Genomic DNA, 20,726 nt, shown 5'->3' with positions numbered 1-20,726 from the left:
TTACAAAGTGTGTTACAAAAGAAATAAAAAAACAGAAAAGGGTAAACAATGAAAACGAGAATAAAAGAAGTAAAAAATAAGAATAAAATGAATAAGATCAAATAAATAGGAATAATCAATATAAATAACCAATGTCAAACAATTGCAAATTCTTTCACGAAAAGAAATGCTTTAAGAAGGGATTTGAAAGAAGCTGAGGACTGAGTTCAACAGGCACAGAGCTCCACTGAGGTGGGGGCTCTAATAGCACCCTTTGCCACAAGCTGTGACAGGGGAGTTACCAGCAGGGCTCCATCAGCAGACCTCAGTAGTCGGTGGTCCAAAGGGCACATACCATACCTTAAAGGTGAGCAGTGAAATTTCGAATCAATTCTAAATCTAAAAGAGAGCCAATGTAAAGAGGCAAGTAAAGGTATGAGGTGATCATAGGCTGAGCAGCAGCATTTTGAATCAATTCTGAAATTCTGCTCTAAAAAATTTGTGACTGCATTTGGATGGAAACTTGCTGCTGTGTGTTTTTTTAGTACAGCAGTGAAGTGAATTAATGGGACCAAGAAGCTGTGATAAAATGAACTGCATGTGAAACGCATGTTACCGATTGTAAATTAATGCAATCCAATACAGCAGCCCTAACATTCTACTTTTCAATTCACTAGTAAAGCTTAAATCAAGGTTTGAATGATCCGAAGTGGAAAATATATTAATATCCTCAAATGCAATCAAAGGTAAAAATTTAAGGATTCACTCATTCATCTTTCCAACCTCTATTAAAGATTTGAAAAAAAAAAAAAAAGATCTAGGGATGGTTATAAATGAAAATATCTGGTTAAATATTTGAAAAGAATACACTTTTCATTTTCAAGTAATAAAATCAAGGAAGCTATTTTTAAGTTTATTCATAAATTCTCCCTCACTCCACTAAAGATGCATAAGATTTCTAAAGATAATTCATTAAATCTGTTAAAGCGATCTGTTAAAAACCTTCTGGAATTCAATTCACTCCTTCACTACATCAGTCTTCAAAATTGATTGAAAATTTTGATTTAAACCCTTGTTTCTATTTACTAAATGATATGCCCAATTTTCATCTAGATTTTCATCACCATTTTCATTAAAAAAAAAATGCAGATTATTAATAACTATAATATATTTCGGTAAGAAATGCATACCTCCTTGTTGGAACAACGAATCTCCTCCAAGTTTTGGGATGTTCCTGGACCAAATAGCTGAAAGTTGACCTTTGGAGGGACTAACTATGGAAAAACATAAACGTGATAGCATTTTTCAGGACCTACGGTTTCCATTATTTTCTGGCTTACACATAAACAAAAAGAGATTGAAAAATAAATACAAAACTTAGCCTACATATTTCAGTTTTGTTGGCCCTGTCACAAAGGTGATCATTTTACTTTAATGTATGTAAATGAGGTTGATAAAATATTAGAAACACCTTTGAGTAATATGCAAAAGTGTCAGTGTAGCCACAGTGGAGTTACCACTGCCACCCAGCATCACATGCCTCTACTCCACCAAAAAACCTGAGTCATAAAAACAAAATAAAACAGCAGCAGACAACGACACCACATGTAGAGAAAGGAAACAAATTCCTCCATTAAAGTAACTTATAAGTCATATAAGGCAGGAACTGCAACAACTATGCATCCGGTTGGTAGGAGAATTATGGTGCTCTACTGATAAGAAACATGTTGCGCCCTTTCCACAAAATTTGCGTCTCCATGAGCAGTAATGAATAGAAAAACACTTTCATTTAAATGTTCTTTTGCTAAAAGCCAAACAGAGCAGCAGGGGCATTAGTAAGATGTGGTTTTTCCTGCAGTACGTCTCACTGCAGGATGACTGTAGAAGCTTAAGCATTTACACTTCTTTAGAGTGTGGTCACAGTGCATCCCTGTGGTGTGGTGCACTAAAATGAAATCCACCCATAGAACCTCTTCCCTGCATTTGCAGTGTACATGGACAGTTATATGTTGTTGTATGGTTTTACTCTGATGAATGTTAATGCCAGGTGATACATGATACAGAGGTGTATACCCACCAAGAAAGCTCCAGAATTCCTGCATAATCACTTAAAAATGCCCAAAGATACGTAACAACATAGTTTTGTGACAGGACTTGCACTTCAGCAATTTGGTTTTGTAGAAAACTGGTCAGTAGATCTGACGGTAAACTCAACAAAGGTGTCGCAATGTCCCGCCCACAGCACCATCTGATTGGTTACACGTAACGAGTAATAGCCTATCACGCTGAAGGTTGATGTGTACGCTGACGGGCTCAGACCATGCAAGTACTTTGCAGCTCCGTTTAATGAGTGCAGTGTTGAGGGTCCGAGACACACCGAGCAAGAGAGAGCAGGAGAGAGAGAGAGGGAGAGAAGCTAGCGCTAACTGCTAAGCTAAAGTACCTAGCACATCTGAACAGCATGTAAACAACTGCTGAATTAGTGAAAGTCGCTAAAAGGAGCAGAGAGCTCTGGGTGCTGGAGCAGAACTAGTGTAAGTTCAAATGTACAGCAGGTAGTTCGACTCTGTGATGAAGAAAACAGCTACATTAACTGTGTTCAGACAGAGCAGCAATAAACTCTAGCAGTAACAGAATCTGACTGGAGATGGGACACCACACTGACTCAGCACGTGAACGGTAACTAACTACTGCTACTGAAAAGACATCTCAGTTAAAAGTACAACATAAGTTGGTTGAAATGTCTCGGAGGAAACATATAAGGGGTAAACATGGTGATAATAATGATATATGATAAATAAAATAAAATTAAAGAACAGGCTACCTGGTCAGTTCACAGGTGAAGACAGCACTGAAATCAACCAATTGATTCCAGTCAGGATTTCCAGTTGCTGTGGGTACACCCACTAAGATAAAGTAGACTGGACCACTAACTTCTGTCAGTTGTTAACTCTGACTGTCACTGACTGATTTACATGTTGGACATTAGGTAGATGGCATTAACAGAGGTCCTCTGGGGTCTGAGAAGCATTTTACTTAAAGTTAAAAAAACTAAGGGGTTTTCTCTGACCCTTATCTGCTGATCATCACACCAAGTAGTAGTGTTGTTAAATGATCTCCCAAAGGCTTGTGTCAATGCTTTATCACACACAAAATACAGTAAACCTGTGTCTTTCACACATTGTACTTCAGTAATTCTTCAGTCTCTTCCCCTTTCACTCTTGCTCTCTCCTCTCTGTCTTCTTTCCTCGCTCTTTTCACATTTAGCCTGGGGGCAGGTATTAATTGAAGATCCCTTGTTATAATAGTTTCTAATTGTTAATCACACAGCCTTGTTAGAGAGCAGTCTAATTGTAATTACAGATGCTTGTTAGCCGGGGTTCTGTCTTTAATTACACACTGTGACCTTGGTAATTACTGCAGGCACACGAGGAAGTGCCAGTGATTTTCCCCACTTTGGTGTTGACATTTCCAAAGACAGCCTCCTCAGGAATAAAAAAAGAGCTTATATAACTTAACTAAGAACTTATATAAATGTAGTTTTTATACAGTCCATTGTCACTTGGTTGGGTTGTTCCATAAAACTTGAAGCACTTGGAGAGATGAGGCTTCTTACTATGAACTTTTTCAACTTCCACCAAATTATTTCACCAAATGTTTAATAGGATAAATTACACTGAGAGATGGTTAGTGCTTTTCTAAAATTTCTTGTCGGTAACCCATCTCCCCTCCGAGTTTACTTCTCATGAAAATAAGTTCTTCCTTAAAATGAATAGAATCTAGTTTACCTGCAGACCCGGGCACCTTGAAGTGCAGTGTGTGGCAGCAAACAGGTTTGGACTGAGGTTCAAGAATCCAGGTCTGAACGGAGCCGTGGATTTAGGATAGTAATCAAAATGTACAGTTACCTGATGCTGCCACCGGGGGGCAACAGTATGTGACAGTTGTGAACTGTAGTTTACGTCATACTAATGCACCACAATGTATTTCTCTCTTTCTCCTCTCTCACCCCCCAGGCACTTCCTTTTTAAGACAGGTACAGGCACCACCCCTCTCTTCTCCACGGCAACTCCTGGCTACACTATGGCAACAGGCTCAGTGTACTCCCCACCTACCAGGCCGTTGCCGAGGAACACCCTGTCCCGCTCTGCCTTCAAGTTCAAGAAGACCTCAAAGTACTGCTCATGGAGGTAAGACGGGAGGAGCGGGAAGGAACCAAAGTCCTGTTGTACACTGTTTGAAGTCCTCTGCTGTGGGTCAGCAGGCGCAGTGGGTCGTCCGCTGATCATTTTCACACCGGCTATCTCTAACTTTTCCCTGATGGTCTGCTTCAAATACAAAATATCTTCACACACCAGTCTTGCTGTGTTTTTTTTTTCAACAAGGCACAGCAGACCTGTTGCTGCACCCACATTGTCCATGTGTTATTATAGTTTACTGTGCCTGTCTTCTTTTCTCTGAGTTTGATGTCAGACTAGGACACTTGTAGGGTTATCACACTGTCCTCATCAGTCCTGGAAGAATCACATCTCCAGCACCTACCATGTCTACGGTTCCTTCAGTACCTTCAGTACTGTAGAAAAACAAGTACCGTCACAGAAATTTGGCATCAACCTGGTACTAAAGTATCTCATGACATCACTATCTGACATCAAAGTAGATACTGAAGATTTGATTTAACAGTTCATTGACTCTTGGCAGCTGAAGTTGATCAGATATTAAAAGTTATACAATTGTGAGGCTGCAATAATAAATCAAGAACATGTTTCTCTGGATTATGAAAGGAAACAAAACTAATACTGAAAAGAAAGTGACAGCAACAACATTATTTTCTTTCTTTCAGGTGTACAGCCCTCAGTGCAGTAGGACTGTCTGTACTGCTATCTGTCCTCCTCTGTTACTGCATAGGTGAGACCACACACACTTTTTTCTGTGTCTGTGTTTCTGTGTTCTGTCCGTCCCTCTCTCGCTTTCTCTTTAACACACACACACAAACACACACACACACACACACACACACACACACACACAATAGTCTGAAGGGTTAGTTTGGCCCAGGCGCAGGATGACAAATGAGACTTTTATTTGTGCGTCTCCTGATTTGTCCGTTGTTAATCCCTCATCATCTCTTCCCATCTTGTCCGGTTTCCTTCCCTCTCTGGCTTCTCTGTATCAGCCGTCCTTGTACTCTTGTTGCTGTATGCGTTGGTTTTTATTCTGTGGTGTGAGCCCATCAGATAAAACAGACTGCCAGGGTTTTCCTTTCTTTAGGCTTTTATCCTTCCTCTGTCTCTCCCTGACTGCTGGTTTCCAGGATGTGCTACAGTTGAAGCGTAGGGTAATATGTCAGGCACATTTTACAGTAAATTGTAGCTGGAATCCACATTGGAAACATGGTTTCAGTGGTAAATTGATGGCAAATTGCACCGTGACTGTGTTAGGATCAAGAAAAAGGGTCACTTGACCACTACAATACTTTTTTTTTTTTAAAATGTGACAATGGTAAAATATCAATGTAGGACCTTAATCAATCTCTTCATCAGTCAGCCAAATACCTCGTTTATCAAATGGTAGAAATGCTTTGTGCGCAGCAGGAATCTTCTCAGAGTTACAACTCAAAGAGTTCAATGTCAAGTGTATTTAGCATCAGAAAAACCTAACAGAGCTATAATAGAAATATGTTATTCTACAGAGACTCTGTAACATATTTAATATTTCGACCAGATTCATTTTTTTCTTTTTCAGGAATAGGTTATATAATATGTTCAAAATACCCCCTTAAAAATACAATTTAAAACATCTTGCATTTATCACCTTAGTTACCTCTTTCGTATTTAAGTGGTACATTTGTAACACATATTTGATGTCAAAAATTCCCTTTTAACCAACGTTTTATAAATTAGATCACTGTGATTTTGATACGCCCGGGGCAGCAGAATGGAATATAATTATGTTGGGCTCAATATTGTGGGTTAATAGAAGTCTACATCATTTTACAATGTTAATATTTCGCATGTGTAATTACAAATGTTGGCAGCTCTGAGAAATGTGCCTTTAAGCTACTGAATGCACTGAGTCTGGGTTGTGCTACTACATGAAATGAGAAATCTTTGACTCACATCAAGTTTCAAATTTCAATTCATTAATTTTTGATTTGATTTTTGTGTTGCAAACATTACTTTTATGCACTCATGTGAACCCTCATTTGAAGAGTGCGCCACTCAAGTCATAAACCTCTTTACACTTCAGAATGAGCCCAACATATTTCTAAGTACAGGCTTCAGTCCAAAGAGAAAACAAATTGCTATTAACCTTTACATTCCCATTGAATGTGACACTGCCCTCTGCTTGCTAAATAACCACTTACGATTGCTATCACAAACATTAGCAAACAGGACCAAACAATACTTACCTCTTGGTTCTGTCAAACTTAGCAAAATTAATTTCTGTCAAGCAGAAACAGATCAACCTCCGCCTCCGTCTCCATGCCCTTCAACTCTTGGGGGTCTCTCCACCACGGCCGGACTGGCCATCATCACCACTGGACCACTGCGTTGGTCGCACGGTGGACCATCAAAACGTCCATAACATGTTTCAAAGGTTTTACAGGCTCAGGCAGCCTCACTGATGTTAACGTGGCTCTTCTCTCTTGCCTGATTATAGCAATTCTTTTTCACTTTTTGTTTTTCTGATCTTCACCTCTTTGGCTGTTCCTCGGCCATCTCTCCTTCTTGACAATGCGATTAAGTTGTGGAGTTTACACCAGCGTTTCTTTCACGCGCTTGCCTTCGCCGCTGGTCTCTCCACCCGTCGCTCGTCTGCAGTCGACAGAAGAGTAGACTGCTCCTTCTCCTTCCACTGGCAATCCTTAAATTGGCACTGTTCATTAACATGTGCCAGACTTACCACTCTTCTCTTCTTTCCCTCGTCCTGCACAAGCATGAATGTCCCCTGTTGCTGATTGGCTCAAATACTGTTGTGTGTCTCGGTCTGAGCAACTTTGTTTGATTCCCAGCCAGGGCTGTGTCGTACCATGAGGAGATATTTGCTGAATTTGACAAAATGCATATTAGATGAGAATCAATTTCTGCACCTTTAAGGGTTTTCTCTTCTCCCCTACATGGCTTTAAAACTGTCAAGGCGGTTTGCTCCTTGTTGGGGTCTGTGCAAGAGACTTTTTTTTTTTTTTTTTTTTTAAAAAGCCCAGGGAGAAAGAGAGAAAGAGAAAGGGATGATAGAAAAAAGTCAGATGGGAGGAAGAGTAGTATTTTTTCTAAAGGTCATTGATTCCCACAATGAACAGAAGCAATTAAGATTGGAGCTCAGATGGTCCTTGGACTTGGAGATCTCTTGCTACAGGCTACTGTGTGTGTGTGTGTGTGTGTGTGTGTGTGTGTGTGTGTGTGTGTGTGTGTGTGTGTGTTTTTGTGTGGGAAGTGTGGGGGTGGGGGAATTGTAATGTGTGTGTGTGTGTGTGTGTGTGTGTGTGTGTGTATGTGTATCAAGGAGATTTTCATTCAGAGCATCTGTTGCCTGGGGTTTTATGATTGACATACTACATATACTCTCAACACACACACACACACACACACACACACACACAAATCAAGAATCTGTCTCACACAACACATGCACAGGCACAGATGCATAGAGCACACAGGGACCTATACAGACCACAAACATGTGCATGCACACACACACACACACACACACACACACGCACACACACAGAAACACATACACAAGGGTGCATATGCACACATGTTTTGATTGGCACAGGCACATACACACATACACACACACGCACACATGCGCACACACACACACACACACACACACACACACACAGTACCTTTGGCCTTGACAAACTCACATAATGACATACCAGACAACATACGATCCCTGCCTGCTCTCGTGTGTGTTTTTCTAGGATATATGTATGTGTCAATCATACTGTGTGTGCCCTTGTACCCTTGTGTGCATGTGTGTGTATTTCCTCTTGACTTGACCTCATGTCCGAAGATGTATATTCTTTGATATCAGAGAAAAGCTTTTCTTTTCTTTACTGCTCTTACAAGAATGTACCATAGTCGATCTTTATTACTATGTAGAACATGAAAGAGAAAGAGTTGTAAGACTAACTGATACACTGCATGTTGACACGAGTCAGAGTCAGAGGTGGGGGCTACATTCATACAAAACTACATGTTTGTGGAGAAACCCAAATAATATATGGGTTTCAAAATGTTTTTTGGACACGTAACTCCTTCAGATGGAACAGTCATGCAGGAAACCTCATCAGCTAAGCACACTGATGCCTGTCCTTATTTTTGTTGTGCAAAAGTGATGCATAATGAAAAATGCATTACAGTGTAGACCAAGACAAATATAAAATCTTGCTCAAAGGACAAATGTATGTTACCAAATCCTGTCTGATCTGATTGTTGAAAAAATGACTGTGGGTCATTTTCTAACAGGCCAACATGTAAAAAGTGCATTTCTTAAAGATTTTTGAAGAGTGAAGTTTTACATTCTTGCAAATGCAAATGCAACAATTTCATAGCTTGCTGATCCTGAGACCTTTCTTCTTGGCTCTCACCACCATTCCTTCTCCGAAATCTGTCAGATCACTCTCTGAGCCCATTCTCAATCAAATGGGGAATTGCTGCTGCTGCTGCTGCTGCTGCTGCTGCTGCTGCTGCTGCTGCTGCTGCTGCATGCACTGCACCTGTAGCTGCACATATGCAAATGTAAAGGGATAATCCAGAGTTGTTGCTCTATTGTGGTGACTAAGTTTATCTGCTAACAGGCAGGACTGTATTAACAAAGAGATATGCATACATAAAACCTTCCTGTGTGACTAATTAAGCCAGGCTGCACCCCGTGAAACAAGGCTATGGATCGAACGAACACTCAGCGGCCCTAATCAGTAAACCATTACGATGCAAGTGTCTTTGTGACTCCTAGCGGGGTGAGCTTATTTTTAACGATTCTGCAAAATTCAGTCATTCAGATCTTTTTTTTGGTTCAGTACTTCTCACAAAAAGATTCATTTTTCTTCACCTACACCTTTCCTAAAACCAGTTCATCTAACAATTCCCATCAGTGTGAGTCACAGTCAGTTGAAGAATGAAGATACACTGATTACTTTAAATCATTCCAGGAAATAGTTTGTACTCCATTTACAACATTTGCATATCAGCCTAAACTATAGCACCATGGGTATAATATCACCTTGGGAGCTACAGCAACATTTGTAATCATTAGAGGAGGTTGATTTTAATGTCAGTCGTTTGTAAAGTAACAAGGACACAGTGTCAGAAATGCAGAGCGCCACTGCCACATAGAGCTCCTGCTGTTCATTATTAATGTCCAAAACATAGCTAGATAGCTGTAGCTAGATATCGGTTTAATACTGATGTGGCTCAGAATAACGTTTATAGATCATTTAATTAAAACAATGGAAATTTATGGAAGTGATTCTTGACATCACAGTAGAAGTGGAATACCTCTCTGTGCTAGATATCAACTGTAATTTATTTGTAATTTCTCAAGGTGTGCTGTTTCTGTCCTGTATTTATACACCAGGCGAACAGCGACATGTTGAACAGCGGCAATGCTTTATTACAATTTCTTACAACTGCTCACACATTTCCTATACTAGGTCTCATTTTTTCAAAGAGCTACACACAAATCCAAAAACTGCACATGCAAAGTGCAAAGTGGCACATATCTGTTGCAAACTGAAACGCTGCATTGAAAATGCACATCTTAAACACTTTTTTCACTATAATAATTTTTTGGATATTCCTATTAAATAGACTTGTATATACATTTCCATACAATTATAAGTGGCAGTACAGTACAGTGGTTTGCTGAGACATGTTTTTTTGCAGTTGGTTGTATTGCACAGTATGGTAACCATCCATTCCCATAATGCAGTGCAGTAAGTGTGTGGCTACAGTAAGACCTACAAATGTTTATGTAACACGATGCAGTAATACGTATTTAATAGTTATGCTTAAATAGCCATTACATATACCTGTTCATACCTGTTCTCATTTATGAAGGTTTGAATTAAGGATGCTGCTGGAAACTGACTCACGTTTGGTTGGAGTCTCAGTCCAGCCTCTGTCATATTTAACCTGTGGTTGATGACACGATCAGTAAGTGTTGCCCTAATCTCATCAGAGATGGGTCTCCCTCCTTCTCTTCTATCTCTTGGTTGTGTTCGGAATAGGCAAGCAAGTTACTTCCTGTTAGAAAACTGAGTCAAAGTCTGCGTGTGTGCTCTGTAAGTGCATGTGATGACATCACTCCGAACAGAAAGGCAAACCCGTCTGGCAGTGGAAAAGGAGTCAATCGCCTGTTGTAGCGGGTTTACCCACGTTTGAGAAACCCTCTTATACCTGCTAACCTTGATGTAAAAAAGTTTTAGAAGCTGAAAAATCCCCAGAGCAGCGCTGTCACTGCCTTCTCCATGTTGAAACATAACGAACCCACGTTGCTTTGCTGCTCATGCATCTGGGGTGCTACGTGATTTAAATTAACCACAGTAATTAACCATGGTAATCAACTACAGTCATGGTGATAATTAAAATCTAAACGGTAAGACTAACTGTCGATTTAGTGTGAAACCGGTAACTGCAAGTACTCTTCAGCGGGAAGTGGTCCATAGAGGTTTTGCACTATGCCAGGGAAGATCGAGCAAGGCTGACATTTTCAGCGACTCAACATGTGTGACTGGCGTGTTAGCTTGACACCCGAGACAGCTACATTCTGACGCTTCAGCTTCAGCAGCTTTAGTATGTTGTTAGTATGTTGTGTTTAGTCTCTGATGTGACCTCTTGAAAGATATGGTCTTTTAGCGTCTTTTCCCCGACCTTAGTGAGTGTCATGGCTTGAAGCTGACGTACTCCCCCTCTGTCGTCTGTCTGCGATGGAATGGAGTGATGAGACGTGTAATCTGCTCGACTGTCAGCTCCTGTTATGTTCTTCACTTTGAAGCTGAAGCCTGAGTCCCCGTCTCTTGATCCTGGCGTGTGGTTTTGACCTGGGATTGTTTCATATTATTTTCAGTGCTTTGTGAAAGGATGACCAAAGATGTAAAGGTGGAAGTGCTCACAGCTGTGTGAGAGTAGCTCCTCTTCTCTCTCCTCATCACTGAGAGATTGACCCATATGCTATTATGTGCAGTACTTCACATCTTTTTCATCCTTTCAATAGAAGATTTCACTCAATCCAACAGGGCTTGCGTCAACAATGAGTTCTCTCTCTCTGCCCGGGCTGTAGTATGACATTGTGGTGTCACTGGTCAAACTGTCTTTCAGTCTTTATAATGCAGTTCTGGGCCCCAAACCCAGGGTGTGTCTTTTCTGGTGAGCTGGCTGGTTCTGAAGTGGAAGAGAAGTCTTTGATGAAGCGGGGGGGGGGGGCAATGGTTGGCCGTACTCAGCATACTCTTGATTTCACCTTGAGTCTGGGGATGTGTATCATGCTGAACTCCATCGACTTTCTTGGGATCAGCTGAGACACCTTGTACAAACTAGATAAAGCCAACCAAGTTAAACTTTGTTGAACTGATTGTTCACAGTTGAGTGTGACCACTTTCTTTAAGTCTCTGGAACAGTGATCGGAGGCTGTCATCATGCTGCGATGCCATCACTGAGATTTTCCACACCTGAGAGAGAGATTGAGAAAGGTTGACATATGGCATTTTGAAATACCTCAGGAGCAGATTATATGTCAAAACTCGGATGTTTGTAGGACCTCAGTCCAATGTGAGTGGTGAGCACGGTGATGTATCAGCTGTCTAGATGGTATCCAGCTCTGAGATCCAGTTTACAAGCCACTGTAGCTGCATTTAGCTGATGTATCATGTCATCCGCTAACCGTAACCCGAGTGATGTTCTGCTCTATCCCTACGGTTGTGTTAGCTTAGCACTTGTCAACACAAATTCTTCCTTTGTCAGGGTCTTTAAGTCTGGGAGGTGTGACAATAGGTGAGACCCGTGGTGTCATCAGTGTGGAGTTCCTGAAGTTCATCCTTGACCTTCTGCCGAATGTGGAATTGCGTATGTTGATGTGGTGAATATGTGAGGTTGCAGCTCCACCGGGAAATTTTTCAGTGTTCCCATCCCATGACGTAGACATGGACAAACTAGCACATGAATGCCATTCAGCTCAGTGTGGATCTGTGGCAGCTCTGAAATCGCAAAAAAGCATATGCACCGTCACTGCTGGAAGAATTGCGTTCTCCACCAGGTGCAGTCTTTCTCATGCGATAGACTTTCTTTGTGTGTTGGTTGACTTTGTCTTACGGCTTTTTTGTTTTAGTGACATTGAATGGTTTAATTTACCCATCCTTTGCAATATTTGTTTCTAGCTGGACATCTAACAGGGCGCCCTTTTTCTGAACGTCAGCTGGGTCAATGGTCTAGAAGCAGATCTAGGGTCATCTCTTGCTCCCTCGGTGCTGTTCTTTGCTGCCTGGATGATGTGCAGCTTTGTATTATTTGAGTTTTGATCTCTGCCTCATCATTAGCAAACTCACAGTTCTTAGCTAATATCCTTAGCCTGGTGTGGTAGCTGTCCAGATTTACTTCCACTTCGTGCTCGACTTTTCTGAAGATAGACTTCATACTGAATGAGAAATACCCAGATAACTCCTGCTTTTTGTCTGCATATATATCTTCTGTTGCTGCTTATTTGTCTGAAATATCATGCACTAGCTGACCTAGCAGGTGCAACAGTAACACTTTTAGCCTGCATATTCATTGCAGTGTTCAAACCTTTGCACCTATTTGTAACAACACGGTCCATCAGAGCCGGGGTCAGTCTCTGTGTTGAAGGGTGGGAGAACAGCAGTGTTTCCTATGATGGTGGCTGTGGCAATGATTTTTGTTAGCTTAGTTTAGCTTCACTTTTCCACTGCTCTTTCATCCTTCCCCCTCTTTTCCTTTCATATATATATATATTTTATTTATTTATTTATTTAGAGAGAGAGAGAGAGAGAGAGAGAAAGAGAGAGAAATAAAAAAGAGAGATATAAAACGTTTTAACACTAATTTAATACAAATTTTCCTGCTGCTATAATTTAGTAGTTTAATGTTGCTAATATAAGATCGGGCGATCTTGTGTTCCTGTTGTAGCCTACAGGAGGCTGCAGTTTTAGGACCACAGTTGTGTATTATTAATAATTCTATATAATTTTATTATTATTGATATGGCAGATAGCTAAAGATAATAAAGTAATCAGCTAAATCAGCTCACTACTTTTAATATATTAATAAGAGCTGTCATACTCACACTTTGATTGTCGTCCATGTTCTTACTGAAATATAGTCCTTTTGTCCACTTCCATAGGTGGCAGTGTTGTGAAAAATTAGGGTCCTACAATTGCGGCCCTGAAGCCGCCGGTTCAGTGGGAACAGCCTACTCAGGCTTCTGATTAGCTATCTGTACATCCACAAGGTGGCATAGTTGGACATTAAACACATCGTGTTCTTGTGTACAAAAAGTATAAAATCAGTTTTTCTGCTCTGTTGCCTTCACTTTTACACTTAAAGAAAAGACTCAGAATCCAGCCACTGTGGTCTGTCTTTGTGTGTGTTCACTCTACTGAGCAGACATAGTAAAGGCTGACAGTGCACCCTAGATTGTTGATTCCTCTTCCAGTTGAACACAGAAGGATAATTTGCCTTTCATTGATCCGAGCAGTTCTCCTGCAGCAGGGATTTTTTTCCAGCACTGACTTCTCATCACAGCTCCACATACCAGTTCATATTTATAAGGTATGGCAACACCGGGGAATTGATACCAACAGCAGGTGATTTGATACAATTTACACTAACTGTCCACCTCAGCACCATGTTGTATGGATGTAAAGTTGATGCTCCCATGAAACAAGAGTCTACTGTATGTGTTTAAAGTTTTCAACTTAACTCTTGGCTTTATTTTTACCTTCTTGAAATCCTTCACTAAATTTCTCTGAAAGGTGATGTTGCCTCCCAGATTTCTCAAAAAGGGGCCGTTAGGGAGAACCAGTCTTGTATGACTGTTACCATGCCCATTAATCCTCTTACTTATTACACGGACACATTTACACATACACACACACACACACACACACACACATATATATATATACAAACACACACACACACACACCCACACACACACGCATGCGCGCGCAGGCCCCTGTCGATTAGCCGGCACTCTCCCGTGACCCTTTGCTCCTGTTCTCACCAGGAGGGATGGTGGGTAACAGGCTAGCACAGCACGGCTCTAATTTAATGAGGCTGAGCGGTGTGTATGTGTGTGGTGGTAGTGGTGGTGGGGTGGGGGTTGAGGTTTGGGGGAGGGGGGGCTCACTAATTGGTCCTTGACACAACTCTCTCTATAATAACTGCCGCGTGAGGAATCCAGTCCAGACTCCTGCACTCCCACACAAACCCACCAACACAACAGGTTACTACTTTTGATTGTTATAGCGTCGGCATGTCATGTACTATCATGGGACATGGGGCTCCACACGTATTCAAAAATCTGACTTCTCTCAGATGTAAAATAATTGGGGATTTGTTTGTTTTATTTTAGTGTCCAAGTGTCTGTCTGCTTTTAAGAAGCTCCCAAACTTATTAGAGAAACATATTGATCCTTTGGTTTGTTCTGACTGCAGTGAAAGTGATTTGATGTAAGGACATTGCATATTGGTACAACAGCTATGGCTCTGTCACTCATGTTGGTGCTGGCCTTCTGAATCATTGAAAACACACACTGTGTGTGGGTGACCTGCCTCTTTTACAGAGCAGTTCTCAATTTCTCTGCTCTGTGAAATGCACTGTTATTATGTCACAGTCTGTGAGCTGCATTGTGTTTGGTTGATCTGCTCCTCTGGGGCCCAGAGCAGAATGGAATCTGCCCCCTGCGTCCCAGGGCATAAACTGTGAACTATGTGTTCATGTAACAGTCCCAAGTCAGCTTTGTAAAATTGTGATTGGTAAATCATTAGCTGCTCAGTGTTGTTTAATTTTACTGTACTGTAAATCACATCAGGATGTGAGCTAATAAAAAAGAACAAAGCAAATGAAGTTCATTTGAATCAATTTTAGACACACTGTTTTTGTACAACATGACAAAAACATTTTTCACGATTTCTCAGTCGAAGTTGATCAGATATTGAGAAAAAGCTGAACACTACACACTGCAGGTTTTTGATGCTGAAGTTACAAAAAGAAAATCAGGCTGATTACCAAATAATATGCTCAACCATGTAAGGAATATAAGGAATGTTATTACACATATTAGGAGAGAAATCTATTTTAAACTGTGTCATATCTAAATTTAATGGACTGATTGCCATAAAATGTACTTACCGCATTCATCAACATAAACATGAACATTGAAGCTCACATTTTCTATCATGTATATTGTGCTATTTTATTAAATAATGGCTACCTACCTACCTACATAGCTCAGTGTTGCGAACACTGCAGCGTCAAAGTTTGTTAGCAGGGCTTTAGACTACAGGCCACCATGGGTCCATTTGGTTCCTAACTGAGACCCAGGACCCACGATGGCCAGATCCAAATTTCAGTAAATGCAGTCTTACGGGTTCCAGGTAAGGTCCCACTCTGTTCCTTAAGGTCTCAGGTCTGTATATACTGTATGTCAGATCCAAGAGCTGACAGGTCTGATCACATGGTGCAGTAAAATTCTGTAATTCTGCTCCTTGTTGACTGTGCACTACCAATACATAAGTGCTAACAGAGACAACAGCCCACTGTATTAAAGGCAAAGCACAAAACCAAATCCCTCCACTGCTGCTTCATTTTGTAAAATGCCACATCAGCTCTGCAGTTCGTCATCAGACAGTCGGCATAATTCAGCAGATGCTATGTAGAATATACTGTAGGGTGAATGAAAGATTAAAGGAGGGAGGTGTGATGGTGAATGGAGATGGGCTTCATGGGTGTGGCTCTTTCTGTTTTACACAAATTTGACTGTAAAAAATCTGGTTTCTCAATTGAGATGCAAGGAGAAGGAAGGAGACGGCAAGTGAGCAGATGATTTACAAGCTCAAGGGCATGCAGGCACACACAGACATATAGAGAGGAAGAGAAAACACATAGGTGGTAGAGGTGAGTGTTGTATTGCATTATGTCAGATTAGCTGCAGGAGGCTTCCTTTGATGGAACACACTCCACTCCATCTATCCCTGGGTACCAGTGTGTGTCTGTGTGTCTCTCTCTCTCTCTCTCTCTCTTTCTCTCTCTTTCTCTCTCTCTCTCTGTGTGTGTGTGTGTGTATGTGTGCACAGTTGCACACTTAATTTGCGTATCTAGCCTGAGAGCAGTGTAGATGTTATTCATGTTTCCAGAAACATGCTGCTAGTGCTCAGTATGCTTCACACAGCCACAAGTGTACATGCAACCAAGCCTCATGCTCACACCTCATTCGCCTGTTTGACACACACACAATTTTATCGTTGTTTTGTTTCTGTTTTTTCTCTTTTAACACCTGATCTTTCCCCTTCATCCCTCCATCATTTCCTGTCTAATTGTTCTTCCTTTCTATCTTCTTTTTTCTTCTTTTCTTTTCCTATTTCCATCTTCTGTTACTTTTGTTGTTGTGCACCACCATTTTTTGCCTTTTTATTTATCATTATCTTTCTCTTCACTGTCCTTCCTTTCCCATCATTTTATTCATCTTCTCTTCCTTCCTATCTCCTTGCACACTGTATTAACCTCCCTGCTCCCCTCCTCCTTTCTCCAGCCATGCACCTGTTTGGTCTAAACTGGCAGCTTCAGGAGAGTGAGGGATATGGAGCATTTGAAAACGGAGGAGGAGGAAGAGATACGACTCCCAACACCTTCATGGTGTCAACAGACAACGGTGAGTTCCTACATGTTTGTTCCATTTAAAGTTTCTCCACTTTGACCAGAAATGTTCCTGATGCAGAGTGGAGCTGATGTGACCTTCTGCCAGGCTCAGCAGTGCAGCAAAGGTCAGGCAGTGTCTGACAGACAAGGACTTGCTTTGTTTTCCTGAAATGCGAACTTCTGTTGCTCTTTTCTCAGTTCAAGACTAATAATGCCACGAAAACACTTCAGCCATTTTCACTCTCTGATGACTGAGGAATGATGACAGGGACTTATATATTATTAATTTGAAGTCCAAGTCTTTATCAACAGTGGTATGTCCAGTGGGGTTAGTTGGAATCTTGTAAAAATGTTTTAATTTTCCAGACTCTTCTGAAAAAGGAAAAGAAGGTCTGTCGTTTGTGGGTAACAGCTCATTATGAAATGTATTTGTAAAATTAATTTCTGATAATAAGAAATAACTAAATAACTTGATGACTGCACAGTTCATGAGTGCCATGAATGGCCCTTTTTGTCTCTCTCCTCCCTCACTCACACACACACACACACACACACACACCCATCAATCAAGATCCGTGTGCCTCTTAATTCGTCCTCTCTCAGCTGTTTTTCTTTTCTTCATCTGCAGAGTGTTAGTGTTAACACTGGTGTGTCTCACATGCCTCAGGTCTTTTATGTCCTGCATGTGGTCATTATGAAGGAGCAACAGCAGACTCTCCTGTCCACGAGAGTACCTGTTGGAGTTAAGCCACTTCCACCTGGATGAGTTGCCAGTATCACACGTTACTAATCTTACATCCGATTCCTCGTAAGTGAATAAAGAAGGAAAAGAAAATCCAGTGGAGTGATCCGGAACAGATTGAGAAGCGGTCTACCTTTACCTGCAGTCACCCTGTCAAACGTCTGATCACTATGGAACTTTCTGCACTCACTAGATTTGACTGACAACCCGTAACAAGCCCTTTATGTGGCTATCCTGTGAGGTGACAGACATTCCTTTGGATGGATTTAACATTTTACAATTTTATAGTGACACCTTTGGAAAAGAAGGAAGCCATGATCCAGCCCCCATCTCCTTTGCAGAGCCCCTTGTGCCAGCTCTCTCCACCAAACTCTTTCCATAAAGGAGCGGCTGGTGGTGACCTCCATCCCCCATAAACATCAACCCCCATAAAACTCATGGCTGCCAGCGAACTCAGAGGCAGGGTTCTCAGAGAGTAGGTGGAGTCTTCATCCAAAAATGCTCCCCCTTCTTGACTCCAGCTGTGTTACTAGCCCATGGAAAAATCCAACCATAATTCCTATTCTGAAAAACACACACACTAAAGACCTGAACGACTTCACGCCAGTTGCCCTGAACTCGGTGCAAATGTATGGAGAAAGCAGTGTGTGACCTTCTCTCCAGCACAGTGGCTGACATCTGGACTCAGTATACCCCCATACCACACCTCTCATCTGCTTTTAATACTGTAAATATACACACATTACTTCAGGTGGACACTTTAATAGAGTAATAGAGTGTCTCAGGGTCAGTGGTTAAGGGTGCAGGGTCAGGGTAAGTCTCCAGGAAATGAATGCAAGTATATGTAATGTCCCCAAAAATTACCTTTGACAGTGTGTGTGTGTGTGTGTGTGTGTGTGTGTGTGTGTGTGTGTGTGTGTGTGTGTGTGTGTGTGAGAGAGAGAGAGAGAGAGAGAGAGAGAGAGAGAGAGAGACCAGTAGTGCGAATGCGTTGTGTTGGAAATTAAGATGGATGTTTGTGTCTTCAAGCTGAAGCCTTGTGTCATATGTTGCAAGTCATACAAGTGTAACGAATGAGCGTAACATCTAGACTGCCATAAATATTACACGCACATTCACTCACACACACACATACACACGCGCACGCGCACACATCTGAGTCAATGACAGCGAGGGGCCTCTGCAAAGGCTTTGAGTCTTGGTGGGTGAGTCTCTACAAGCTTTGCACACCTGGATTTGGGGATTTTATCCCATTCTTCCTGGCAGATCCTCTGTCAGAGTGGATGGGAACGCCACTGTGCTCCTGGGAGCACTCAAAGCTTGGAAATGGTTTTATAACCTCGCTGATCTACTCCTCACCGCAGTTTTATTGTGGAGGTCTACAGAGAGTCCCTTGGACGCAGCTCATTGATAAGCAAAGGGTCTAAATACTTACGTCAACAAGAGATTTCTGTTTTTGATTTTATACAAATTTGCTGAAATTTTTGAAACCATGTTTTCAGGTTGTCATTATGGGATATTGAGTGTCGAAGGGGAAAAATAGCAATTTTAGCCATTTCAAATTAAAGTGTGCAAAAAGTAAGTGGTCTGTACATTCACTTGACAATGGTTTTCTGTGAGAGTGAAGTTTAATTTACAGCCGACGTTTTTCAAATTTACCATGTTCTTAAAGGCATTTGTACATTTGTACGTTTTGCTATTGCTACATAGCCACTGAAATCCTAGTTAGCCATATTAAAAGCAGGTGAATACAGTTTATAGTTTATATCAGTCATGACAAGCAAGGCAAGCAGTGCTTGACCAGTTTAAGTTAAAAATAGACATCAATTATAACAATACTGAAGTGGAAGTGATATCTGTCCTTACATCTCAACAGCTTTCTGTCCCATAAATGATCTGATATTACCTGTTTGCCTTCATCTTGCATTTTACTTCCCTATTGTGGCTGCAGTATGCTACTGTCTGGAAGCTAGATTAACTACCAGCTGTTGCATCTATCATTTCTGTCATTTTCGTGGGTGTGGCTGTGTCCCATTGACAAAGGCTGGGGGTTGTCACACAGAGAGGGGAGCAGCGTTTTTAATCCTCGGATCTTCAACGAGTGACTAACTACAGCTAGCTGCAAACAAGTGTGCTTGACTCAGTTTCCACCGTTGATATTGCACCATTATACACATGCACATACTCATTCTTCCTAAGCATTAAGCAAATGACACTGTGATTTATCGTGCCAAGTCGGTATCTGTTGTCTTACTAATCACCGTGGTCAACGTGTGATGACAAGTTCAGGTTTAGTGTGGAGCAGCTTTTAATAAATCCGTTCTCAAGGAAAGCTTTCACTGACATATTTATTCAATTCACATATTGACAGTTAACCATGTAACATAATACCAAAGTCTCATATTCATATGTTTTCCCTATAGGCTTGACAGTGCCAGATCTGCATTAAGTTTGACAAGTTTGAGACAGGAAGGCAGGAAAATACAGGATTCTGGAGTGTGCCATTGTCAGTCTACAGTATATATCTTGAACATTACCACAGAAGTGATTTTCAAATAATTCTCTATACTGCACATTCAATATGTTTACTGTCAGTTCAAAGGAATAATCCTAATACTTCTTCAGCCAGGAAGGAGTGAAGGAAGGTGAAGATACAAAGAGCAGCAAGATGCAGGAGAGAGACTTTCATACAGAATCATGAGACAGGACAAACGCTGAATATAAGAGAGATTTGCTACTACTACCGCCACGAAAAGTTATGTTTTAGTCTGGTCCATTTTTCTCATGTGTGTAGGAAAGAGCAGGATTGCATATGGAGATGTTAAGGGGTAGCTGGTTCTTCAACTCTTGCGCATCTGTAAAAGTCGCAGCACACCACTGCATTATGGTCTATTGCTTTGCCATCAACCCAAAATGTTTCTGGTGTTTAGACAAAGAGCCAGTCTGTCATCTTTGCTCAGACACAGCATCCTTTACAAACCTGTATCATGACTGAGTGTGAAGAAACTGGCTGAAAGTGTAAAGGCAGTGAACTGCATGGACTGTTTGTCCAGGGTATATAATGAGAATAAGAATAATAAGAATGACCTAATAAGCAATCATCTGGAATATGGTATTTACGG

At 41.2% G+C, this 20,726-nt stretch overlaps 1 protein-coding gene across 1 annotated transcript in view; it reads left to right on the top strand.

The window, feature by feature from the left end:
* LOC111230447 (teneurin-3) overlaps positions 1-20,726 on the top strand; it is a 251,188-nt gene that overhangs the window by 118,237 nt on the left and 112,225 nt on the right. The window contains exons 6-8 of the mRNA XM_022757188.1: positions 3,996-4,169; positions 4,823-4,887; positions 16,756-16,875. Coding sequence (XP_022612909.1) covers positions 3,996-4,169; positions 4,823-4,887; positions 16,756-16,875 — 359 coding nt within the window. The remainder of the gene's footprint in view (positions 1-3,995; positions 4,170-4,822; positions 4,888-16,755; positions 16,876-20,726) is intronic.

The sequence above is a fragment of the Seriola dumerili genome, unplaced genomic scaffold, assembly GCF_002260705.1.
Source record: "Seriola dumerili isolate Sdu_G_001 unplaced genomic scaffold, Sdu_1.0 BDQW01000267.1, whole genome shotgun sequence".
Taxonomy (NCBI): Eukaryota; Metazoa; Chordata; class Actinopteri; order Carangiformes; family Carangidae; genus Seriola; species Seriola dumerili.
This window is presented reverse-complemented; position numbering and strand designations above follow the sequence as displayed.